General features: G+C 38.9%; 1 protein-coding gene across 1 annotated transcript in view; it reads left to right on the plus strand.

Moving 5' to 3' along the window:
* MSRB3 (methionine sulfoxide reductase B3) overlaps nt 1-24,822 on the plus strand; it is an 82,944-nt gene that overhangs the window by 37,855 nt on the left and 20,267 nt on the right. The window contains 1 exon segment of the mRNA XM_032687863.1: nt 7,735-7,763. Coding sequence (XP_032543754.1) covers nt 7,735-7,763 — 29 coding nt within the window.

The following is a 24,822-nucleotide window of genomic DNA, read 5'->3' on the forward strand; positions in this document are numbered from 1 at the left end:
TAGGCCTATGCTAAAAGGACCCCTCCTGCCCCCGCCTTTCTCTAGGGTGTTTTTTCATGGCTTCCTCTTCACTGGACCTCACATGGTGTGGCTGGAGCATGTCTCGGTGCAGAACATTGATCTGATAGAAAACTAATAAGCCAAAGAAAAAGCCCTCATCCTTATCAACCATACCTGCTCATGTTAATTTTTTGTGAGCCACATTTATCATGGATGGACAACCTCTGCCACAAGGTTGTGTTTTTCTGTATCAGTTCACAGAGGGCCACCTATGCCACCCAAATCCTCAGTGTTTTCTAAGGGCCAAGTGTATTTGCAAAATTGCACCTACTTTAATTTTTCAAAGCATTTTCTTGTACACTGTGCAAAAATACCATTCTGTCCATAGGCATGGTTAGAATGGACCTGAGTGAAATCCATGACTCATGCTATTGCCATAGGAGAGAAGCTATTCCATATTTAACAAACCATGGTCACATCCTTTACCATATGCAGGACTGTGAGAAAGATGTGGTATAGATGGGAACTGGGAAGCCTGGGAGAATGATTTCCTTTTAAAAAAAGAAATATTATTGTTCTGTCAGTTTCCAATTTTTAGGGCCAGGGACTGAATTGCCAAGTCTTCATAAATCACCCACTGCTGCCTTTATTGCTTCCTGGAAGGAATTCTTCGTAATGGTGTTGGCTCTTCTGAACATGTGCTAAGAGACATAGCAGCAGGCTTATCTATGCTATATTTTCATTTGATTTTTGTTGAGCTGTGTCAGGTCTTCTCAACATCTCTCAGACATCCATCAAATCATGAGAAAGTGAAAGCATGGGTGGGTAATATAATTGTACCATTAACATTGTGCCACTAACACTGTACCACTCCTGCCTTCACAACACAAGGGAGGATTTCAGTCACTAGGTTAGAGCTCTACAAGGAATTTCCTTGCGTGCTTAATTAATGGTCTTTAATCTTTCTTAATGATCTTTATATCATTTGAGCACGCCAAATGACAAATCAGCACTGGCTATCTGGCCAGGAGAGCCCATATGAAATCATCGCTGTAGCATCTCTAATAAGATCTAATAGCTTCATCTGTCCTGACTGACTCTTAGCTTCCTTAAAAACTTTGTCAAAACCAGCAGCTTCTATCTAATAACATTTGTTTGAAGTAACTTGGTTTTCACTAGTTTAGGAATCAGAATTGTTTAGGTTGGAAAAGACCTTTAAAGATCACTGAGTCCAACTGTTAACCCAGCAGTGCCAAGTCCACCACTAAATCATGTTTCTAAGTGCCCTATCTACATGTCTTTTAAATATCTTGAGGGATGGTGACTCATCCATTTCCCTGGGCAGTCTGTTCCAGTGCTTGGCAACCCTTTCCATAAAGAAATTTTACTAATGTCCAATCTAAACCTCCCCTAGTGCAACTTGAAGCCATTTCATTCTGTCACTTGTTACCTAGGAGAAGATATCAACACCCACCTGGCTACACCCTTCTTTCAGGTAGTTGTACAGAGTGATAAGGTCTCCCTTGAGCCTCTTTTTCTCCAGGCTAAACATCCCCATCTCCCCATCAGACTTGTACTCCAGATCCTTCACCAGCTTCATTGCTCTTCTCTGGACAGGCTCCAGCACCTCAATGTCCTTCTTTTAGTGAGGGGCTCAAAACTAAACATGGGAGGTGCAGCCTTACCAGTGCCGAGTACCGGGGATGATTGCCTGTATAATTTCCACTGATTCTACCAGGAATTTCATTGCTATTTTTAGTGTAAAATTTCAGTGGATTCTTTGTATACTTTTAAGTCTGATATGTTATTTCCCTTGTTTGAAATTCACACTGTTTAGTAATGACTGTTCATCAGTCACCCTGCTTGGAAGAACTAATTTTCAGCTGGTCTTCACCTACCTTATGCTTGACTATGTGTATGTATGTACCTCAAGTAAAATCAGGTAGGGTGGATTGCTATGGATTATGACTACAGAAGCTGTAGATTTCTATATTTATTTGTTTATAGCTCTCACATTTTAAATAAACTCTGGACAGAACTCACCCAGAGACTACTCATCACCATCCCTGGAGGTATTTAAATGACATGTAGATGTGGTGCTTAGAAACACAGATTAGTGGTGGACTTCGCAGCACTAGGTTAATGGTTGGGCTTGATGATCTTAATGATATTTTCCAACCTAAATAATTCTGTGATGTTAAAATGCTCTTTTTGAATTTGGCTTTTCATCAATATGCAGAAGAGAAATTGTCACAGCATCCATCAACAGTGAATCAAACTTTTCTTCTCTAAGCAGGCTTCCTAAGGAAGTAAGACATAGAGCATTATTCTGACTCCGTGTCAGTCCTTTCCTAATAATAAAACTGTATCATTTAATGTACTTGCCAATTTCAACCAAATTTGGCAGGGAAGTAGTTATTAAACCTCAAAGATATTAAGTTCTTAAAGAGATAAGAAAATCAGGAAAGAGATCACATTCAAGCCCTCTCTGAGGGGAGACCTGAACAAGAGTTCAACTATATTATTAGATTATAGCATATAATATTATTGTAAATAATATGTATTACTGTGTTATAACAGAGAATCCACGTGAGGGTGGAAGATAGAGAGGCATTAGGAATGTCCAGCTCTGGGAAGTACCTGTGAGTAGTTCTGCTGCCTGAGACACCACAGGATCTGTCCTCTGGCTACAACGCAGCAGCAAGCCCAGCTTTGCTCCTTCTGCTGCCCAAGAAGCTACACAGTTCTTAAAGCTCAAGGACTCCTCAAATTCCCAGTCTCAGAAATTCCTAGATAGTTACATTAGGTATTAATTTTTACATTGTAATACTGCTGGGGGGGTTTCTTTTCTGGAAGCTTGACTTTCTGTTTGGAGGTTGGACCCATGAGTAAGATCAGTGACTGCTTCCAAGTAATGGTTTATGATTTCAGAAGGGCTGTGTCCATACTTGTAAATAAAATTGACAAAAGCCTCTTCTCTGGCTCTAAAGGCAAGTGGCAAGTGGCTTGTGTTTTTAGCCTGGATTGCTCTCCTCTGAAACAGTGTCCTGGTTCATCCTGCTTGTGGGGAATGGTCCCTGGCTTGAGCCTCCTCTGCAGTTTGCCTAGGTCCTGTCTAGGAGAGACTACTTGTAAGCATGATATGGGCCAACACAGTGTCCAGGGACATGCTCACAACTGAGCATTTCTGCCCTGGCCTTCTTTAGCTTGCTAGCAATGCTGTAGCCAGGAACACTGATATTCCAACTTGCTATTTTCTGTACCATTGGGGACAAACATAGAAGAGAGAGGAATGATTCTATTCTGCTCACACATCAGTTAGCTTAGATTGCATCAGGAGCCTGCTAAATCATTGTTTCTTCAGCAAACTGCCCAGGCCAATATGGAATGATGTTCTTTGAAAATGAAGATTTACCAAAGCTGCATCTATCATCTTTATGACTGTGACAGACCTTTATTCTATCAAAATTCTTTCCATAGGGAAGTAGTATTGTGAATGTCTGCCTGTACCAATGTTGTGTGTAGCATTCTTACAGGAAAACCTTGCAAAGGCACACACAGCCTGCTTTAAAACTGCTAATGCAAGGGTATAAAAAAGCAGAGAGGAATAAATTACTCCTTCCATAGTAAAGCAAAAGGATTAGAACTGCAGAGTACTTTCTGAGAGAATTGCAGGACTTTCAAAGGCTGTTCTCCACGTTCCTTCAGCAAAACGTATATAAACCTGTTAAATACTTCATCATGAAGGGTAAAAGAAAAGGCAGTTGTAACGCAACAGCACAGGTTCTGCAGTAAGTCGTTTTCCTCTCCTCTTGCCAAAGGCCTGCTTCCCTGGCAAGCAGCAGATCTGCATTAGGTTCACCTGTGGGGTGTGTGGTCACACTGTGCCACAATGTGGCACTGAACAACTGCAGTTCAGTCATACTTAAGAAGGCAGTAGTTTAAAATTCACACTGTAGGAACACGTGGTGATTATCATTATTCCATTTCTCTCTCAGTATCTGGCAGTCTGGGCATCTGATATATGATGCCTTTTAAAAGGAGCAGGTTGAAACCCTGCACCTCTTTGCAGTACAGATAAAATGACCATCATATATTTTATTGTTTATGTTTGGCTTAATTATTTCTGGGATCTTTAAAAGTATTGCAACACCTTGTCCTTAGCTAAACCTTTCCAGTAGCTCACTATTTCCTTGCATACGGTATGGTGGTGGTTGAGCCTACTTTGTATTTGTATTGCCATATGTTGTATTTGAGCCATATCACAATTGGAAATACTCTTTATAAATACACTGTGTAAATACCCTCTTGATCTCTTTATGCATATAGACTCATTTCCAAAGATATTTATGAATGATTACCTGACTTTCAGAGTACTGCTATAAGGCAGAAGTAGAGAAAATACTCTGTTCATCGGGGGGGTTTTCCCCTCTTGTTGTAATAAATGATAGAAGGCAATTTGTACAGCTAGCACCTGGCACTGTAAGGTGCATCTGGTCTGGCAGGATGCTTAGGTTGAATATCAAGAGTATGTACTGTGATAAAAAACAATTAGGAGTTTTTGCCTTCTAGTTATTGTAGTTTAAAAAGTATAAAGGAGCCAGAGTGAATATTTTTGTGTGTAGCAGAACATTGCTTTGGAATGTACTTTCAGTATTTAATCTTATCCTATTAAATGGCTATATTTTAGTTGCACATTTTTAACACCTACATGCAAGTAGTTTCTGATACCTTTGTCTAATGTACTGTCAAGAAGATGATGTAAATACTGGAAGATCTAAGGAAAAAGTGCTGCTTCCATTGAAATTGCTAGAAGCTTTGTCATTCCTTTAAGGAGCCAAGATGACTTTATGTTCTTGCAGAGTGCTTCTCTCACATCTGCTACTTATGCTGAAGACACTTTATTATTTTCCTCATTTTTTTCTGTGCCTTTCTAAGATCTCTAACAGTTTCTGTAATACTCTGTCCTAAATTTTGCATTGTTTTCCCAAGGGGAAACGATAACCATAACATAGGTGACCCTCCTGCTCTCAATGGCTCCTAGTTCTACCTCCCATGTTGTGTTTTCTTCCATAGCTATTCTGCTGTTGCCAGACAATGTTCTATTCATTTAGCACCCCCATAACAGTTTTCTGATTTGTTGTCCAGTAATTTATGACTCTTTGGAGCTTTGGTACTCATTACAGTGCCCAGTGACCCTTGTGACCCTCCTTCACGTGCACTCTCTGCCACCTTGGCCCCGGGCCAGTTTGTTGATGCCGCAAATTGCAGTGCCTATGTCCATACCAAGCCGTGCAGCTGAGGAACAAGAGCTTTGTTTGACCAACTAATAACAAGTACCTAGAATTTAGGCAGCGAGAAGTCAATCGTACAGATAAAGAGAGGCTGAGAGTAAGATTCATAAGCTGTGTCTGACTATGCAGGTAGTGAGGTGTTGCTGATACCGTGATAAGCAAGAGAGAATGGTGTAGGTAGGTATTCAGCAGCTTGAGGAAAATATTGTAAATGAAACACTGACTGAGCTTTCCTTGGAACTCAGTGAAATTCCCCCCAGGTTACCACTTTTCGCAGAGTGGGAACTTCATCCTGCTGGGTGTAAATACTGCCACGGTCCGAGGGTAGGTATAGGACCGAGACAGCAACAAGGGCCATGCACAAGGTAGAAGATCAAAGCTATCTCCCTTTATTGAGGGTGAACACGGGTTTATATAGGGTTCGGGTAGAAGGTGCTAGAAAACTGAGTGGTGCGTGGGATAGACAGCCAGGGGAACAAATGAGAGAAAGAACTTGGGAGAAGAGGGAGGAACTTGGGAGGAGCTGGGGAAAACCGAGGACCAATGGGAGCTCACTCCGCACTGCAGCATATTCCAGCCAATCAGAGGGAGGAGCAGGGAGCAAACAACTCAGGGCAAGCCTGGACATGCCCAAGCAATACATATAAACGGGGTGTTATATTAACAGTTTTTAAACCACATTAAAAACTTCAAAAGTCCATGCAATAAATTCTTCTTAATTGTTGTATATTTGTTTCCACGCCTTGAATCTTTCCCAGTCCAAATCTGTGTCCTCTGCAAAATACCACCTAAATTACACTGCCAAACTGAGCATGGGCTGCTGCATGGGCAGTTGTTGGTGGTGGTATGTCACCAACATACTTTCTTTGTGCTTTTGGTGGTACTTTATAAGTACCAAGTAGGAAGATATGCTATGTTTTTTTCCTTTCATCTTTTCATCTCCTGAGAATTATATTTAAGACATAAAATACTGGAGGAAGGTGGCGAATGAAAAGGATGGGAAAAGAGAGTTGTTTCCTTTCTGATGACTTTAACTAATAGTGTGAACTTGTTCATTTTTTAAATTATGATTGATTTGATATTTTTTTCCTGTAGCATAGATCTTGCCATGGAATTACAATGCCGGTTATATAAAATATATAGAGTATGTGTAAAACACATAAAATAAAAGAAGAAAATAAATCTGCAATTAGTTTTTGAGCTTTGGTCATTTGTTTCTGAAACAAGGACTGTAACTTCCTAAAATAAATCCCCTCCTCGATGCAATGTAAAAGGATCCAACCTTATACTTCCTCCTTAGAATATCTGGGGAAATGCATTTTGCTGCCAATGTAACATGCTTTAACAGATCTCCTGCTGGGCAGACCTTGTGTCCCGCTGTGACAGCCATGACCATGTGTACAACTGATTGTTACTGGGCGATATAAATCTGATTGGAACATGCCCGTTAATTGGTTTGAGAGCTCAATATAGACAATGCTGTCTTGTAGCAGATTGTGTAGATAGACCTAGTCATAGGGTTAATTCTGCTTGACAGCACATCAGCCGCATCTTGAGTAATTACCCAACTTAAGTTTTCCCACAGTTGAATTGAGATCTTCAAAGACTTCTACATTTAAAAGTATTATTAACCGATATCTGAAACATGATGTTCCCACAAGGGCTAATTTTTTCTTCCTTTTATTAAATATACAGGTTATAGGGTTCATTTGCTAAGTGCTAAACCCTTAGAAGAAAACACTACTTGTTAGAGAGAGAAAAATCTGCAATGCATGACCAAAGCTAATGGTGCATAATGCACACTTCATTGTCTTTTTGCAAAGACTTTAAAACAAGTTAAAATTTAGGTCTGGCTCCCTTCCTCTTTCCCTCTCTCCCACCCCCCACTTTCCACTTTTAAGAAAATCAAACCACTTACTCCTATGAGCAGAGTGAGTAAATTGAAGACACACACAAACAAAAACCTCCTAGGATGTTGTACAATTAAGTACAGATCATTGAATACAATACATATGACATTAATGAAACGATATCTGCTTCAAAAATAAATTGGAAACATTCATGAATAAATTAAATCCTCTTAATGACTTTTAAAAAATGAAAATGAATGAAAACTATTTATTTCATACCAACGACTGTATGCTATGATTCACAGTATATAATTTAATCCTGTTTTAAATTTTTATTTTATTTTCTTCATTTTGTGATTCGACTTCTATAGTATCTTTTTTGTAACTCTACATTGTAGAAAACAGCAAAATATTAAAGATAATATTAATTTTTTTGTTTCAAATGCCTTTGAATGCATTTAATGTTAATATACAGAGTTAGTTACTGGTCTTGTTAAAAATGATGTTTGCTGGGGGAATCAGTCTGACAAATGTCTTTTATGGCATAAAGCAGTTCTTGTAACTTATGATCTTTTTATTTTCTTTTGTAGGTCAGAAACAAAGTTTGACTCCAATTCAGGTATGTTTAGATTTACAGTGTTTTACTGAATGTACACTATTCAGGTTAATCTCAAAAGAATAGTTTATCAGTTCAAGTTCAGTTTAGTTTTAAACAAACTGGGGTAGGTCAGTCTTAAAAAGGATCTTCATTTCTCACTCTCTGAAAACAGCATTATTACTGTGAAACATTTACTTTCATTCCTTTCATCAGTTGCTGTCTCTTTACATTTTCCCAAAAGATGATCAGGAAGATGTATCTTGCAACAGGCTTAAATTGATCCAGAAGAATTATAATACAAATAAATGATAATACAGACTAAAGCAAATGGAGGATTGAAGTGAAGTTTGAGAACGATCACTCTATAGAGAAGAATGTTTTTCTTCCTGGTGGACAAAGACATTTCATGGGAATTTGAAGTCAGTGCAGTCTATCTGTCGGGAAACAGATGATTTGTCATCAAATTTTCATGACAGATGCATGTACACAATACATGCCAGACCAGTCTGTAGAGCGCAGTTGAGGAGATTTACCAAAAGGCAGTCTCTCTCAAGTTGACTTTTTGAAGAATAGTAATGTGTTGTAGGGATTGGGAGAGAAGTGAAGGTCAGTCTAACAGGTTAATGTGTATCTAGTAAGAAAAAAACCACAGGACAGCAAACAGGGGAACAGTTGTGAGAAAAAACCAGAAATCTAAATACCAGACTTATTTATTCAGTTAACTATTCCTGGGTGTTTTTATGGAGTTAAACAATAATAAATTAAGAATAGGCTGTTGTCCTTAAACTAGCTGAAATGTCCATTGCCTGAAAAGGTCATTCAAAATACATTTTTTGTTAGGATGAAAAAAGTCTGTTTTAAACAGGAAACCTGATATTATTATGGCTGTTTTATTTTTAGACCAATGTTATCTTCTATATGGTTTGCTTAATGCAGTGATTATAATTGCTTATGATCTTACGAATCTAACAATATATATTAATCAGAGTGTTTATGCAATAGCATATTTCCTTTTATCCCAGTTATACCATGATTTGAGTTTGAAATGTGAAGCATTATGTTGCTTTTTCTTTCCACGTTAGATTTTATCTTTGGAACTATATGGGAATGAAATCTACAGCAGGAAGCGTTTAAATGGCCAATTCCTACGTCTTGTATACTTGAGTCATCTTGACTCTATTATGACTTTAGTCTGTGAGTTTGAGGTTACCTGCTTTAAATACTGCTTGAATGAACTCTATGCTAAGATTGCTTCTTGGATCATGACAAAACATGGAGGGATTACATGGAGGATAGCTTCACACATTGTCCGTCATTACCCCCTTTACTTCAGTACAGTCACCAAAACTAGGGAGTGGAACAGAATGTCACGTCTCTCTTTTCTGTTGAGTGGAAAATGCTCTCTGCAGAGCTTCAATTTGCCTGGTGGATTAAGCTACAATTTTCTGACTCTCTTTTTTGAAGCAGTTCTCCTGTTAGGTGCACTATTCTGCTTGCCACTCCCCTTGGCAGTGAAGGCAGGGGTATGGTGTTTTCCAGGAAGCTCAGCGTAGTGATACAAGTTTGGCACTATTGCAGCTATGACGAGTGCCTGCTCAGTACGTGTCACCAGGTCTCTCTGCTCCAGAGCTCCTGGTCCCATTTTATTCTTTGCCCCAAATGCTGTACTTGGAACTGAGAATTACTGAGGTTTAACGCCTCAGTCTCATCAGTGCTGCATCTTTTGGCACAGGTTTCAGCTAACGACCAAGGGGAGATGTTAAAAAATAGTAGAAAAAACAGATCAAGCACATAATTAAAATGGCATTTTAAGAAAAAAGAAATCACAGAAATTATATAACCTCAATGTGCATTTCATGGCCAACAATACCAAGGCTGATAAAACCCTTATCTTTGTGAGAAGTACAGCAGCCTGCCCTTTATAAGGACAGCACTCAGTTCTTCCACTGAGAAGCTATTTGTGATAGTCAGATGGAGTTTCTCTTTTGTTCCCAATATGTAAGAGCAGAGGAGAAGTGGAGATACTGAGGTCAACTCAACATGTATCATCCAAATAAAACAGCACTTGTTTTGTTTCCCCACCAAAGAGTTTGCTATTACTTTCCACAAGCAGACAATAAGCCCAGACCTCCTGCTGCCTCTGGTTGAACAAGAGGGTGTAGGCAGGGAGAGGAAGGATGCGTTGCTGATGGCATTCTCGTAAAAAACATCTTTCTTTCATATGGGAGGTGCAGTGCCCTATGTAGCACCATGTTCTGTATTACACAGGCTTTTGAAGAGTGTAAATGTAGCATTGGTTTTAAAAGGGCTGTTGCCATTTGACACCAATGACTCTGTATTTATACAACCTCGAGTTCCTTGGAGACAACTTAAGGTATTTTCACATCCCTCATTTCATTTTGAATTCCCTAGACTGTCATTCCTGAGTAAAGCAATGATCCCGCAAACTGGAACAAACATGCTTTGTTCTCATTTATCTTCTGTTACTCAAAATGGTTCAAGTGTTGAAAATGAGAATGAGGTTATTTTATTCTAGAATGCATTTTTTTTTCCCAAGGAGCTGTTCTGCAACTGTTGCATGCTCTAAATTAACCCTAATGTTAATTCCAGTTAACTTGCAAGTCTAGATAAGCAGTTATCAATGCTTATTATACTTGTCTTTCCTAGAAATATTTGTGAAGCATTAAAGAATTATAAGAAGTCTTTCTGAAGCAAGTACAAAGGCAGAAATACAGCTTTTAAAGTGCCCAGTAGGCTCACTGCAAATGTAACCCTGGAAATGTTGTTCAACACTGAAATATTAGGCAAACATTGTCAAAAGAAGATTAATTTGAACTTGAGCATTAAGTTAAAAGAAGGCTGTAAAATTCCTACAGTGATGATCAGGATTTATCATACAAATAGCTATAACATCTGTAGGGGACACACATTCTTCATATCATGACTAACAGTTCCATCTGAGAAACTTCTTTTTCTCTGCTGATTCTTTAAGTCTATAGCTCGCAGAATTTGTCTCAGAGACCATGGGGTTAGCTTCATGCTGTTAGAAGATCTTATGAAATGAAACAATTTTGCTTTCCTGTCATAATATGATGAATTTCATTGGTACTTAAAATAGATTTTTTTCTAACAAAGTACTTGGAAGTGAAAAAGGTTGTAGGAAAAATATTTTTTTCCTTAAAATTTGCTAGGGAACAAAGTAAACCACAAAAAAAGCACAGCTGAAACAATTTTGTTCTAATTATTAGTATTTTGTTTGTGTCTAAAATGCTTATTGTGCTATGTGCTTGGTTAGAAAATTTTGGAATTTAAGAATGTAAGAATTATATTGGAATAATTATTGGGATTCATTTGATGAATAATGAATAGGTTTTGGTTTTTTTTTAATTTAGAGAAAAATAGGTCTTCGTGTTGCTGTTCCATGACAGGAAAAATTTGTAGGTCTCAAAAGCTGTTGCTGAACACTGTCAATCCCACTTTACTAATAGCAAAAATAATCATAGAAAATGCAATCAACTGTCTCAGCATGGCCCCTGGTCACCAGGGAATGGTAATGGTGAATTTCCTACTGCCAACTGAGAGGGCTGGAGTTTTCTTGGGCCATCTCCTGTAATATTTTCTGTATCCTGCATGTCACTGTGAAGGTGAGATGTGATATTCAAGTGATAGTGTTGGCAGGGAAATCATGAAGTGTAAAAAAAATCAGTTTTGTTCTGTGTTTAAAAGAAAGGGAAAACTCATGGACAATATACGGGGACTCCAGTGGAGTCTTTTTTGTACGTGTGTCACTCAGACCATGGAATGTCGGAAGTCAGAGAGTGCAGGGTGCGATAAAGGGACAGCTGGGGAAGCACCACACTGTAGAAACATATCTGTGCACTGAAGAAAGAGGAGTGCCCAAGGATACACAGTGTCTTCAGCTGTGTTCATCATTTGCTTTCCCAACTTCCCGCTTCTCTCACGAAAAGAGATGTATCTCCAAAACCTGTTCTTCTTTCTTCCTGCTTCTACGTACCAAATGAAATGTAGAGATAATGTATGTGAATTTATATCACTGTTTGTGTCAATACTTTGGAAACATTCCAATTAGTATCGGGAATTAAGCTATAATAGCTGCCCATGCAGCTAGAGGCTGTCCTGAGGGGCAGCTACAACACACCAGCTTTTGCTGGATTCCTACTGCCCCAGCAGTCAAATACAAAGCAAGTCAAGGAGCCCCTGACAGTTCCTGGAATTTCCTTCGCCTGCCTTGTCTGGACTCACAGTGTCAGCCAGTGGCTCTGCAGGTCATTTCTCCTCTCCACATTGTATTTTCCACCAGAATGAGTGTATCGCTATGTCTCAGCACTGCACAATGCCGCCAGCCCTCCATCCCCATCAATGTTCCCATCCTTTCCTTTCTCAACTCTTGTATTTACTGGTATCTTACCTTTAATGTGGCTCCTACGATGTACTAATTTGCAAGGCTACGTGATTCAGCACAGGTGCTAGAGAACAGTTGAAGAAAATTGTAAGGTTGCGAGTGGTCAGATGTTTTCCTCTCACAAATTCCTTTTGGCTACACTTCCAGATGTTCAGCAATAGGCTTTCCAAACTCTATCAACCCTGATTTCCCCTAGCCTGTCATCAGTCCCATTGTATGAACTCTTTGCCTGAGTAAGAGAGAAACGAAAACCAAAAGGCATCTTGAAAGTATCTTTCACTGACCCTTGCTACTAGGGAAGCGCAAAAGAAACTCAGCTTGCCTGAAAACTTAGGTTGCTGAAGCAGCAAGGTACTTGGTAATATCATCCATTGATCTACATCATCAAAGATCTAAATACAGATTAAGAAATCAATTTCTAAATTTATTGATATCAACTTCTTCACCTAGGTTGTGATAGAGCAGTTCCTAATTTCTTCTGAGAAAGGCTAAGTAGTTTCAGGAGCAGGGAAGAGAAGTGACATTTGGTGTTCTTAACACAACCACGTTGACAAGTTCAACAGTCATGCTACTGATTAAAAAATATTAAAAGATCATTTACAGAATCTGTAACAGGGAAAAGTGGAAAAATAAACTAAGATACTGAAGAACAGGAATGCTCCAGAGCTTTTTGGATGAGGCAAATGACCTCTCCAGGTTCTCCTTCAACTATGAGGAATAATTTCCTTCTCTCTTGCTACTACCAGCACACGGACTCTCGAAAAGGTCCAGGAGCTGGCACAGAGAGATTGTGGGAGGCAGTTACTGCAAAAACAGAACAGCAGCTCAGATTATCTTGTCATTACTTGTCAGTGCTGTTTTGTTCTTGGCATTAACAACTCTTCAAGTGGATTATTGGGGATGCAATGGCTGGAGCATATGGCCATATGGTCATATTTTTTCAGGTGCAAGCTGAACCACCTGATGAATGTTTTCAGGGCCAAACTGTGATGTGGCTTGGAGTTTTAGGTGGCTGGGGCATCTCACTGGTACATCCCAGTGCCACTGTGGCACAAAGCACCACTTGTCAGCATGCAGTAGGAACTGTGCATTAGAGGGCCTTGCTCATGGAGCCAGAATGTAATATCAACAAATACGATTTTCTATTTTTGTCATATAGTCATTACTGCTTCTTTCTTGCCTTGCTCTGAGGATCTTGGTGAGAAGGATTTTACAATGTGTTTAAATTAGTCCTGTAATGAAAATATTTATATTTAGGTTTTCCATTTTATTACCATTAACATAAGCAAATTCATCAGACTTATTTAGGAAAAAAATTTACCTTTCTTTCTAACTGCTGAAGACAGTATTTTCTATCTTTTTTCACTGTAAATAGCTAAAAAAGGCTGTCTTTAAGAAACAATTTGCAAAAGTAGTCTGAGAAGACATGATAATATAGAAAACATGGTTTTATTCATGGAACTGGAAACTGTGGGACTGAGTTAAATTAAACTCTACAGCAGATTGGCTAAGGATTTTTTAATAGTTTTAAGTATAGCTGCTTCAGATAGGTTTGGTCTATTGGGGAGCTAGTCTATTGTTAATCAGCAAGTTGCTCTTTCCAGTTAGCAACACTGAGCAGCATGTCCATTGCCTTTCTAATTTGGTTTTTTTTGCAAAATCCTTTGCAAGGATTTTCAGAGGAAGAGCTGTCTCCTGCTATTGAGCATGTCCAAGACCTAGAGCAATGGAAACACTTTTTTATTTGAGATCAGCTCGTAGGTCCACCATAAATCACATCATGGATGGCCTTTACAAAGTGTCATCTTCTAGGCTAAGCAAATGAAGTTGAGTTAGAAAGAATCTCTGGAAGGCAATGTAAAAGGCAGGATGGTGAATGTGTTCACATGAATTAAGAATATTTCTCTCAGCCTACACAGTCACCCACACCACAAAATTTATTTCAAGGGGATCTCAGTTCTCTGCAGAAGAAATAAAATGGTCTGCAAATGGTCTACCCAGGTCCAGAATTTCTCACCTAATTGAACAGTATGATTTCTGCAGCAGAATGCATGACTGTGGCTATAGATAAAGGCCTGAATTTGTTTGTTAAAATCCAATATATATATTAATAGTAGCATTTAAATAACATGTAAATATTATCTAAGGACTTAGGCATATGGGACAGAAAATACTAAAATTACCAAAAGCTCTTGAAGACTAATATTCCTATCGATGAGATAGGAACCTGTTTACCAGAGTATCATTCATGCATGCATTAATTTCTAAAAAAACAAAACAAAACCACATGTAAGATACTTGACATAGTAGGGCCTGGAGAATGTTAAATGTTCTGATCAATTCCCATTCATTGAATCAGTTTGAATCTTACAAAATTCTGAGCAGTCTGATCACTTCTGCAGGCCATGAGAGTTAAAGATGCTCTAGACTTGTTGTGGATCAGTTTTATGGTGCTTTTCATTATGGTGGAAATACTATTGATTTTGAAGGGAAAAGGATGTGAAATCAGATAGTGCCCTGAAAAGATCCTAATATGTTTGTTAAAATAGACTGTATTTGGTACAATGCAAGGCATTCTCAAGACAAATTGGTTTTTCCTCCTTAAAAAGTACTATTTTTAAGATCTATCTCCCTTCAAATATGCCTGTATTCACTCTGAATCAGTAAATTCCTTGCTTATTCTAGAAACGCATGTTGAGTCTCCAGTGCACCCTTCAGTAAAATTAAGAAAAAGTTCTTAAGTACTTCCACTTCCTTTTCATTCATTCACTCCCACTCAATTGAAAATTATTCTTGTTCTCTTTTTTGGTGACAAGTAAAAATTTTCATTTTTTATTTGGCTGGCAAAAAGCAAGCTGAGGAGGTTGGGTTGTGGTGCATTCTTTATTTGTCTAGTGACTAAGGCTGTGCTGGGAAATCAAATGCTGACTCACTAGTTCCTAAACCCTTTTTTGGGTAGATCACTACATCAGTTGTCCTATGAAAAGGACATCCCTTGTTTCTCATAGCACGTTTTTATTCTGCCTTCTTGAAAACAGACAAGGTCAAAGGAGGAGGGAGCAGAGTGCAAGGTGGCAAGGTTAGTAGCCTCTGTGAGATACTGAAATTCAGTTCCTACTTGGCTTCTTGTGGAGGAGGGAAGTTCTTCTGTTCATGTGATGCCCTATTAAATCAGAGGAAGATGATGAAAAACATGGCTTGTCAGCTGAGGGGTGGTCCCGCTTTTTCATCCAGAGAGTCTAGCAGCTCCTTCATGTTCACTTTCCAGTTTCACAGTAAAACCAAATCAAACCAAACCAAATATAAACAAACTAAATCTAACCTAACCTAACACAAATCTTCGGGTTTGGCTGAGGGAGAAGAATTCCTTAGGATGCTTTCCTTCAGCCATCCTGGCTTCCCTTCCCACTCTGGAAAGAGTCCACACCTTCAATAAGGTCAGCAACACCTTAAGACAGTAATAACATCACACATGTGACAATCTGGAGGTGCTTGGCACTGCTGTGACCTGAACTGAGCTCCAAAGTAAAGCCACTGGGACAAGCACCACACTGCCAGTCTCATCAGCTTCTGGGACAAAGGAGGGGGCAAGACTGTGACATTCAGTGGGTGCCCCACTGCAGCCCCCATACACTGTGTGTCAGATGCCTCTTTGGACTTTGACAGCTTATCTATGGGACAGGCTGCAGCCATAACTAGGCAAAGAGGATGACTGAGGTGTGCCTTGATGAATTTAACAGGACAGGATGGTTATGATCAATATGTCCGCTCTTTTTCTCATTATCTTCTCATTAACAAAAAGTGCATTTTCATGTTTTGGTTCTAGGCAATGTCTTATTAAGGACAGTATCTTTTGTGGCTGCGTGCATGTTTGTCTAAAATAGCACATCTGTTTTGATTAACATGGTTTGTAGGGTTATGAATTTGAATAAGAAAGAGGTGAAAGCTGGTTTTGTTTCTTCCCTCTGGATTTGTCAGAGAAAAAAAGCACTTAACATCTTGTTTGTACAAGATGATGAGAATGATATCACAGAGTATTAGTTGAAACTGGAAGAAATCTGTTATTTGAAAAAAATTAGACTGTACAAACTAGCTAAGTGATAATTATTAATGACAAGATTCAATAAAGATTAAAGTATTTAATGTTTTCATTTCATTGATGCAGTGCTGTAAATTTATGACCATTAAGAAACCATATGAAAGATCTGTCAGCTTTTACTATTTCACATTTTGGTCTCTTATTGAAACTGATTTCAGGTTTTGTAGTACTAAAAGTAAAGGGGAAAATGCAAGCTGCTTTTAATCAAACTGAAATGTTCAGCGATCACCATCACAATCTTTACAGTGTTGATCTGAGTATGAAGCAAAGAACATTAATTTGTCTTTTGTTGACTTAATTTAGTGGCAACCACAGCCTTTAAGATGTAATGATAGACAAGTTTGTGTCATACCACTGCAAATGCCACTGTACATGTGAGCCGCCATCTGCTTAGAATTAAGTCCTAAGTCAAAACACCAGTGAGGTCTAAGTCTGCAAGTTTAAGTTTGACACAATTTGCATTGAGTTTCATGTGAGTAAGGACATCATGATCAGGTGTTAAGCCAGACAACAGTGAATTAAGTTACAATGGCTGAAAGTATTTCTAAAAGGAAAGAATTGTGTCCCTATGTGATCTGATCAGGAGTCTCAGCAACCTTGCTTTCCACTGGTGGGTGAATTGCCATTCTCTGTTGTTTTGTATAGGACTGTCTTGCCTGCCTATTGTTCTTTACAGAGTAAGTAAAGTAAGTGGTCCCAACCTCTTCATCAGTGATGGTACAGATGTCTGAACAATCTTAGATATGTACGCCCTTCTCCAAACACCATGCCTGTCAAGATCACAAAATTAATTTTCAGAGTGACTTGTGAATAAACCTGGAGAATATAATTTAGCACTAATTTTTTCTCTTCTTTACTAGCTGTAGCAACAGAATTGCTTTCATTATCTGCATAATATCCTTTTCAGGTTATCTCTGTGTCTGGCTTTCACACAATCCCTGTGTGTCTGTGGAGAAATTGTAGCATTTCATTCAGCGGGATATCGCTGTATCGGGGGGTGGGATCATCTTAACTAAGATGTAACTATCTACCTTAACGTAGCCCTCTGAGCTTCATCTTGAGTCAGTTGGAAGAGATAAACATCCTCAGATGAGTTCATCCCTTCTGCTGGAGAAGTCTGTTTCTGGGTGCACTGATTCATCCTTTTGAGTGCCAATCAAGTTTAGAGCTAGGCATGAAGCTCTGATGGTTAAAGTCAGAAGAGATTATCACTAGAATGGATGTGCAGAGAGCCTGAGGATGAGGGGATGTGATCCCAAGTCACTTTCTGTGGCTGATGCTGTGGGGGTGTAGTGGAAAAAAAATCATAAATTTAAAAGGAAGACTACACAATTGCTCTCAAGTTCTGCTGGGTGTCAGTAAACCTCTTGTACACAGAGCTTGTCTGGAGTGTATTTATAGGAAAAATGAGTTTAGCTGTCATTATTTTAATTCTGTTTGTTCTTGTATGCATTTTCATTTCCCTTTTTTATCTTACCTTTCTTAAACAAAACCAAATCTGCTTATGTTTCAGTTATTGTTACCCCAGAGAATTGCTGCAATTGTTATCACTTTTTCTTGAATTATGAGTAAGAATTGTCAGATGTGAAAAAGCTGACAAAATATGTTTTGTAAATTGAACGTTCACCATGGTTCATCTGTTCATGCACAGGAAGAGAAATATGTAACTTTAAGAGAGATGGCCTAAGGATAATAAGAGTGAATCAAAATTGTTGTAAACATACTCAATTCAGCTTCAGTCAGGGCCCAAATATTAAACTGGGTTTTGGCATGTTTCAGAAAGCATGTGAACTTTTCCAAAAGCTTAGTAGGAAGAGATTTTGCTGATTTTATGTCGCTATTCTTGAGCTTTTGAAAAGGCAAAAGTCTTTTATTCTATTTTAACCACTCTAACCAAGTTAAGGACTCCTGACACAATAAATGTAGATATGAACACTGAAAGGTGTATTTTTAAAACATTAACATTTAGAGACAGAAGTGTTCTGTCTCTGCCTCTTACTTTTCAAGGAGATGGTCATGAGAACAGAATTCCCCTGTTTATATTCTCATTTAAAAAGTGTTTACCCATAAGATTTATGGATTTTGAAAGTGCTCATATACTCACTTCCATTTTATTATCTCCCCTTGAGACAGTGATTTTTTTTCCCTGTCACAGACACTATAAGGGATTTAAATGGAGTCCCAGGAATACTGATTCACAGAGGAGTGGGATTTGGAATATCAATTGTCAGCACTGATAGAATATCTGGAAATTGATTAAGGCATATTTTGGTTGAAGAGTGGCAAAAAAAATGTGCTTGTGAATAAAAGATCTGCTGCATTAAGTACTGTGTTGAGGGCACTAGGGCTCTTGAAACAACTTTAAAAGGCAAGAGAGGAAGATACAGCATTTCACTGAAATAAAAGCACTCTCTGCTTTCCAGTATAGTAAGAAACCCCCGATTGAAAGATGACTCTCAGAGTTGGACTCAAGATCATAAGTTAGTATTAGACTGTGGCAAACTGAATTTATGTTGGCCATCACTTACCCTTTGTTAACTGGCTTTGCTGGAGAAGGGAATTAAAGGAGGTCTCTTTTTAAATCATTCTATTTTCTTTACTATCTGCATGTGTGAGACTCTTCCCTTGCCCTACAATGACCGCGTGTACCTGGACCTGTATCATTGTGGCACTATGATTAAACTCGGCTACATTTTACTGTTGAAGATCAGTATGATGCTGAAATCTATGCCAGCAGCTGCTTTCACTCCTTTGGTTCCATGCATCACACTACAGACCATACAAAAACTAAGTCCCACTCCTGAAAAAGCAAAGAAATGTACACAGCAGAACTGTAATCTTAACTCCCTTGCTCTAGTCTCTGTAAAAGTAGTTTCTTTAATGATACATTAACATAAGCTTTCATGTTCCCCTTTGCTTTCTCACACCAGGAAGGTCTGTTTCCGAAAGACCTACTCCTGGCCAGGACATGTAACACACCAGTGAGACTCCCTGGTGGGACATGCCCCCTCCTGGGCTCCTGTTTCTGGGAGGAGGGAGTGAGTATCTGACCACCTCCCCACCTCCTGTGAAGTCTATACACAAGTCCAAGTTTGGGCCTCATGTCGTCACTTAAGTGGGTGCCTGCTAGTATGGCACCCAGAATGGCAAGGCAACTTGACCGTATTTGGGTGGGAGTGAGGACAGGGTGGACCATACAGAGACTGTGTCCATCCCTCCCCCCTCTACCCTCCTTCCCACAGTGAATGGGGTTATTGGGAAACTTCAGAAGCTGAAACTCATGAGATTTCTCCTGGCATTTTGCCTCTGAGAATGTTTCTACTTATCCACAAAATGATCGAGCTTTAATGAGTTTCTCATAATTTGTACTAGCAGTAACAGTATATTTCTTTCGTTCCTCTGCCAATAGTTCTTGCATGTTTTTTTTAATTTTCATAAAACATCTTGGCCAGGGTTAAACGTTACACAGATGGAGGTGGACAATAACATTAAAATGCCTAAGTAATCAAATGTATTACAGCCTGCAGTTCTGCTTTAACATTTAAATGGGAGTGTGTTACTTCCTATTTAATAACAAAAAGGTGCTTTGTTAAAGAAGCTGAAAGAAAAGGCAGAGTGTTCATCAAATTCATGAAGGTTAGGAGATGAAGGGCGTGCAGTGTCATCTTCACTGCAATGTACAGAATAAGATTATCTAAGTTATGCAGACATTCTACATTAAATTCAGGCTGTATTTACAGAAACTTACCACCCATATCTCATTAGTTCAATGTTATGGCTTATTTGTGCAAGTCTGTTTTAAAACTAATGAATGATGGGGAATTAGAGAGTTACAGCAGTGATAGCAGGTATTTAAAAAACATTCAAAGCAAGAGTGAAGAATGCTACACTCTCAGGAAACAAATTGATACTTACTGAAGCCCATGCAAATATTTAAATGATCTAATAAAGATCAGTGAAGAAAAATGAGAGAAACAGTCTCATGGGATGAGCATAGGAAGGTATATTGTAGAAAGATATGTTAGTATAAAGCTACATTGTTTGCTATATTGTTTGCTCCGCTCACTCAGTTTACATGGAGTAATGTAATAATACATATTTGCATGGATTCAAAGTCTTTGCCGTATGTTCTTACTGTAGACAGAGGTAAAATGTTCAAATGGAGGAGGCTAACATTAGTCCCAGAGAGTAGAGTAGCCACAGCTAGAATTGTGAGAACAATAGGATTTTTCATTTGGGGACCAAAACTGTGTATGGAAACAAGGTTGGGGACTTGTGTATCCAGGAAAGTTTGCTCTAAGTTGGCAAGCAGAAAGAAAAGATTTTGGGGTGTTTTTTCCTATGTATTGAACTGAACTTTTTAAATAAATTGATATTGGAAAGGAAACATTTCAAACAAAGGCTTGCATTATACGTTTGCAAAATGCAGAGTGGAAAATGGTTGGGCTATTTGAATTTTATCCAAATTCTCTAATTTTTCCAGTAAAAATTTTTTATAAAATTGGAGAAATTTTCTGAAAGTTTCTAGACAGCTAGAAACTGTGATTTAAGGCAATATTATTACGTAGAAAGAAACTAAAACCAAATTCCTAAAAGTGCCATCAACTTAAAACTCACGCCCCCGTTTAATGTATGCTTACTAACTGGCACCCACAGGTTGATTTCTTAGATTGCACAATTATCTGTCTGTGACAGCCTTTCTTTTCGGTGCTGCCCTGGTACAATGCAGCTGAACCCCTGTGTGACCCCTGGGAATGCCAACAATAGATGATCGGTCATTGCACACACAGCTCTCTCCAAAGGGTGATCGCTTTGATTCAGGCCTTTCTAGAAAACGGTTCACAGTTCTGCAAGTATTTTAGACTTAACATTTCTTAGGGTGTAGATTAAAAAATGTGTTAGAGTAGCAGTGTGAAACAAACATTACACCTTCTGATAGCGCTGAAAAACAGAGATTGAACATTGCAAGTTTTGCTACTGGGGCTTCTTTGAATACAAGAGAGTAGGAATTCTTCCTCCTCCCCACTCCATCTCCTCCCTCAAAAATACAGCAAGTCAATGGGATGGTGCCTTGTCAAAATGAAACACCATCATGTTTCATGCCAAAATGTGCAACCATTTTAATCAGGGTGAAGGTGAGGCTCTGAAGCTGATGTCCTGTACAGGTCATTAAACTGCCTGCAAGAGAGGGAAGTACGTTTTTAAGGTCCATTTTGGAATGTGGGGCAGAGGTCCTCAGGTCCTCTAGTTCTTGCTCTAAAGTCTGAAGCTGCCAGGGTTGTTTTGGTTTTCAGTGAGCTGTTTGATGGGCTGTTGCTTGTGGCATGTGAACCAAGTCATTTGTCAGACACTGACACTGCTGTTGGCTCCATTCTCTTCCTGCAGAGATTTGGACAGTATTTTACCTCTTTAGTTGCTTTATAGGAAGGAATACTATTGAGAACACATAGTATTCCTGGAGTGATACATTTACAGCATGGTTATGCCCCAGTTTCCTGGGGAGCTGGGAAGAAGCCAGGGAGAGCACAAAGATTTTTTGGTCTGACTGCAAACCATTCAGGGTAATAGATGCCCGTTACATTTCAGTGGAGATTTGAGTTTAAAGCAGTCCTTTTTAGGCAACTGAAAGCAGACTTTTTCTGCTAAGGCTAAGAGTGCTCCACAGCCAGAATGTGTGTTATTTTGGTTGCAATCTGATGAACATACGAAAGGTAGAGAGGGAGACCCAGCAACCTGTGGCATTCTAGTCTTTCCCTGTCCCTGCAACTTCCATTGTTGTGACACTGCTAAATCCGATTTGACCACTCAGAACTTAAGTAAACAGAGACTGTAGTGTGAGGAGTTATGTACTCTTAAAAAAAGGGTCTGAGTTTGTTGAATAGAGTTGGATCAGTACTGGAGTAGTTTGATGTCAAAGGTTAGATTTTGTTATATCCAAGACAGGGCTGGGAACTGACATACTGTAGCTTTTCTTGATTGATCTGGTTTTTTTTTTCCAGTGCTCACAGCATGCTCAAAGAATGAAAAGTACAGTACATTTCAGTCCCTTTCCAGGAAAGTGCATCCTGTGCTACCTGCTTGCTGTGAAAAAAAATAGCCCAGATAATTTAAGTTCTAAATTCTCATAGTTTGCTTTATGTAATGCTGAGACAGACATCTTTGGAATTGAAGGATTACAGGCTTATTTGAATTATAAAGGCACTGACCTCAAGCAGCCTTTTAGTCAAGTCTGTTGTTTGTGTGATCACCTTATAATCACGTTTCTGTGATATTAGTGCAGCAAAGATGTAGTGTCAGTGCTGAGTTCAGAGGTTTAGCTTATTCTAACAGTAGAGTTTTTATCTGTCAGGGATATCACAGTAAGTCATCTTTGCACTCACTCTTTGCCCTTCTACCTTGTGTTGCCTCCAGTGGCTGTTTAACCTCTCAGTTAACCACTGAGCTTGCTAGCCCAGGAAAAAAGTTGAATAATTTTCTTCTGGTTTAGTGAATTAAACTGTCTCCCCACAAATGGATAAGTACTAGAGCTGGTGAACAGTGAGGAAGCAGCAGGACGAAGACAGCTGAGAGCAGGGGCAAGAGAAGGGCAAGAAGCTGATGGAGTGCTTCAGCCATCTCATGACACCTTCCCTTAAGCCTGCCTTGCTAAAGCTTCTCCAGTTTGCATACAAAATATTAGAAGCTGTTTAAAACAGAAGCCTCCCATGCATCTCCCCTGGTACCTCCTGACCAGAAGGTTACTGGCTGTTCTGCATTGAATGAGTCTTTGGTGAAAGCCAATCCTATGAAAAAGTTTGCTTCCAGCAAGCGTGTCATGTTCCTTTTGTTTAAAATCCTGGGGTTTTTTAATGGAAGATATCCTACTGTCAGGATTTTGTATTTTGCCTTCTCTGGTGAAAGTGTCTTTACTACCTTCCTGTAAGAATGAACCACAAACTCATCTCTCAAAGTCTCTGTACAGCTCCTTCCAAAGGCAAATCAAGGCTACAGTTCCTTGACTTCACACTCCCAAGGACACACTACCTGAGAGGAAGTGCAAACATCCAGTTTGTTGCCTTTTTGAGTGAAAAAAAAAAATTTCCTGTAGCATAAAAAAATGATAATGAAAGGAAGAAAGAAAGTGGGAGGGCTGGCAATGAGAAGCTGCACACATAGGGTATAAAGAGCACTAAATCAAATTAAAATCTCATTAAACTCTCTACCTGCAGCTACTTTCCAGCTTAGCTATTCTCTCTTACTGTCTGTTGGTGTGGATGATGTTTCTGCTGCCTAACTTCTGTCTTGTTAACAATTCTTCTTCCAGTTAAGCCTTCCCTACATGTATCTGCCCACTTGTTTTATCTCAGGGCTCTCTTGGCAGAAGTTTTGGTAGTAAGGAACCAAATTAACAATTGTGTGTATGAGGTGTGAATCGACTTTGCTTCAGTAAGTTTAGAACACCTTGCAAACTCATTTGGTGCTATTTATGCAAGGTTTCAGCAGAGTTTACTTTTGAAGTAAATATTAAAACAAAATGAGGTACAGCGCTGTTTTTGAATGCAGAACATTATTTTGCACCTTGTTAGGTCTATTTTTCCTACTAATACAGCAATGGCAATTGGACAAGTAAAAGACTGATGGGATGAACAAAAGCAATGTTCCCTTCCTGAGCATGCCAAATCCGTTCTGTAAATGTGACATAAAAAAAAAAAAGCCCCTAAACCACATGGCAGAAGTCAGGCCTCCCAAGGAAAACCTGCACTACAGCAGTTTGCACAAACTCCTGCATCTCTTTACTTAATGTTTCATACATTAGAAGGATGATTTTTCCGTATGCAGCTAATTTGCTGTTTTACTTAGAAAGTTTCCTCAAGGAAATAAAATAGTATAATTGTGCCTGAATGCTTTTGAAAATTTGAAGTTTTTATAAATGTTGAAAACTTCTGTAGCCGGATACTTAGCAAGGCCTTTATTAATCTCTCTTAAGTAACAACTCTTACGTTTGTTTTGGGCTCCACTGGTTGCAGCACAAGCTTATATTGCAACAGTTATGACAAGGGAACTGTCCCAAGCATGTATCTGAGACGCCCTGTGAGAATAAATTGTGCGGGGACAGAAACTTATTCTTACTCACAGCTTCATACAAGCCACTGACCCCCTGTCCATAAGATTTAAGAGTATTACAATAACTGATAATATCAAGATTCTTTCTTTAGGAATATCACATAGTGAATGGTTCAAGTGATACCTCCCATCATGTCTCTGACATCAGCTAAGCACGAGTAAACCAGCACAAGAAATGAGCCACAAAATACAAACTGTTACACACAAAAACATGCACCACTTTCATGGATGCATCAATACTGTTGTAGATTTAGTGATGCTCTATTTTGATGTAAGAATGACAATATTATGGCTTTTGAATACCCCTTGGGTTTTTTTCCTGTAGAATAAGCTTTGCAGTGCTACCACCCTTTCATACCCTTTTTTTCTTTCCTGCAAGACTAAGATATAGCTGCTGATACAGGATTCTAAAAGGCTTGAGAGTAACGGAGTGAATTAAACATTCCTCTTCCAGC

Source organism: Chiroxiphia lanceolata, chromosome 5, assembly GCF_009829145.1.
Source record: "Chiroxiphia lanceolata isolate bChiLan1 chromosome 5, bChiLan1.pri, whole genome shotgun sequence".
Lineage (NCBI taxonomy): Eukaryota > Metazoa > Chordata > Aves > Passeriformes > Pipridae > Chiroxiphia > Chiroxiphia lanceolata.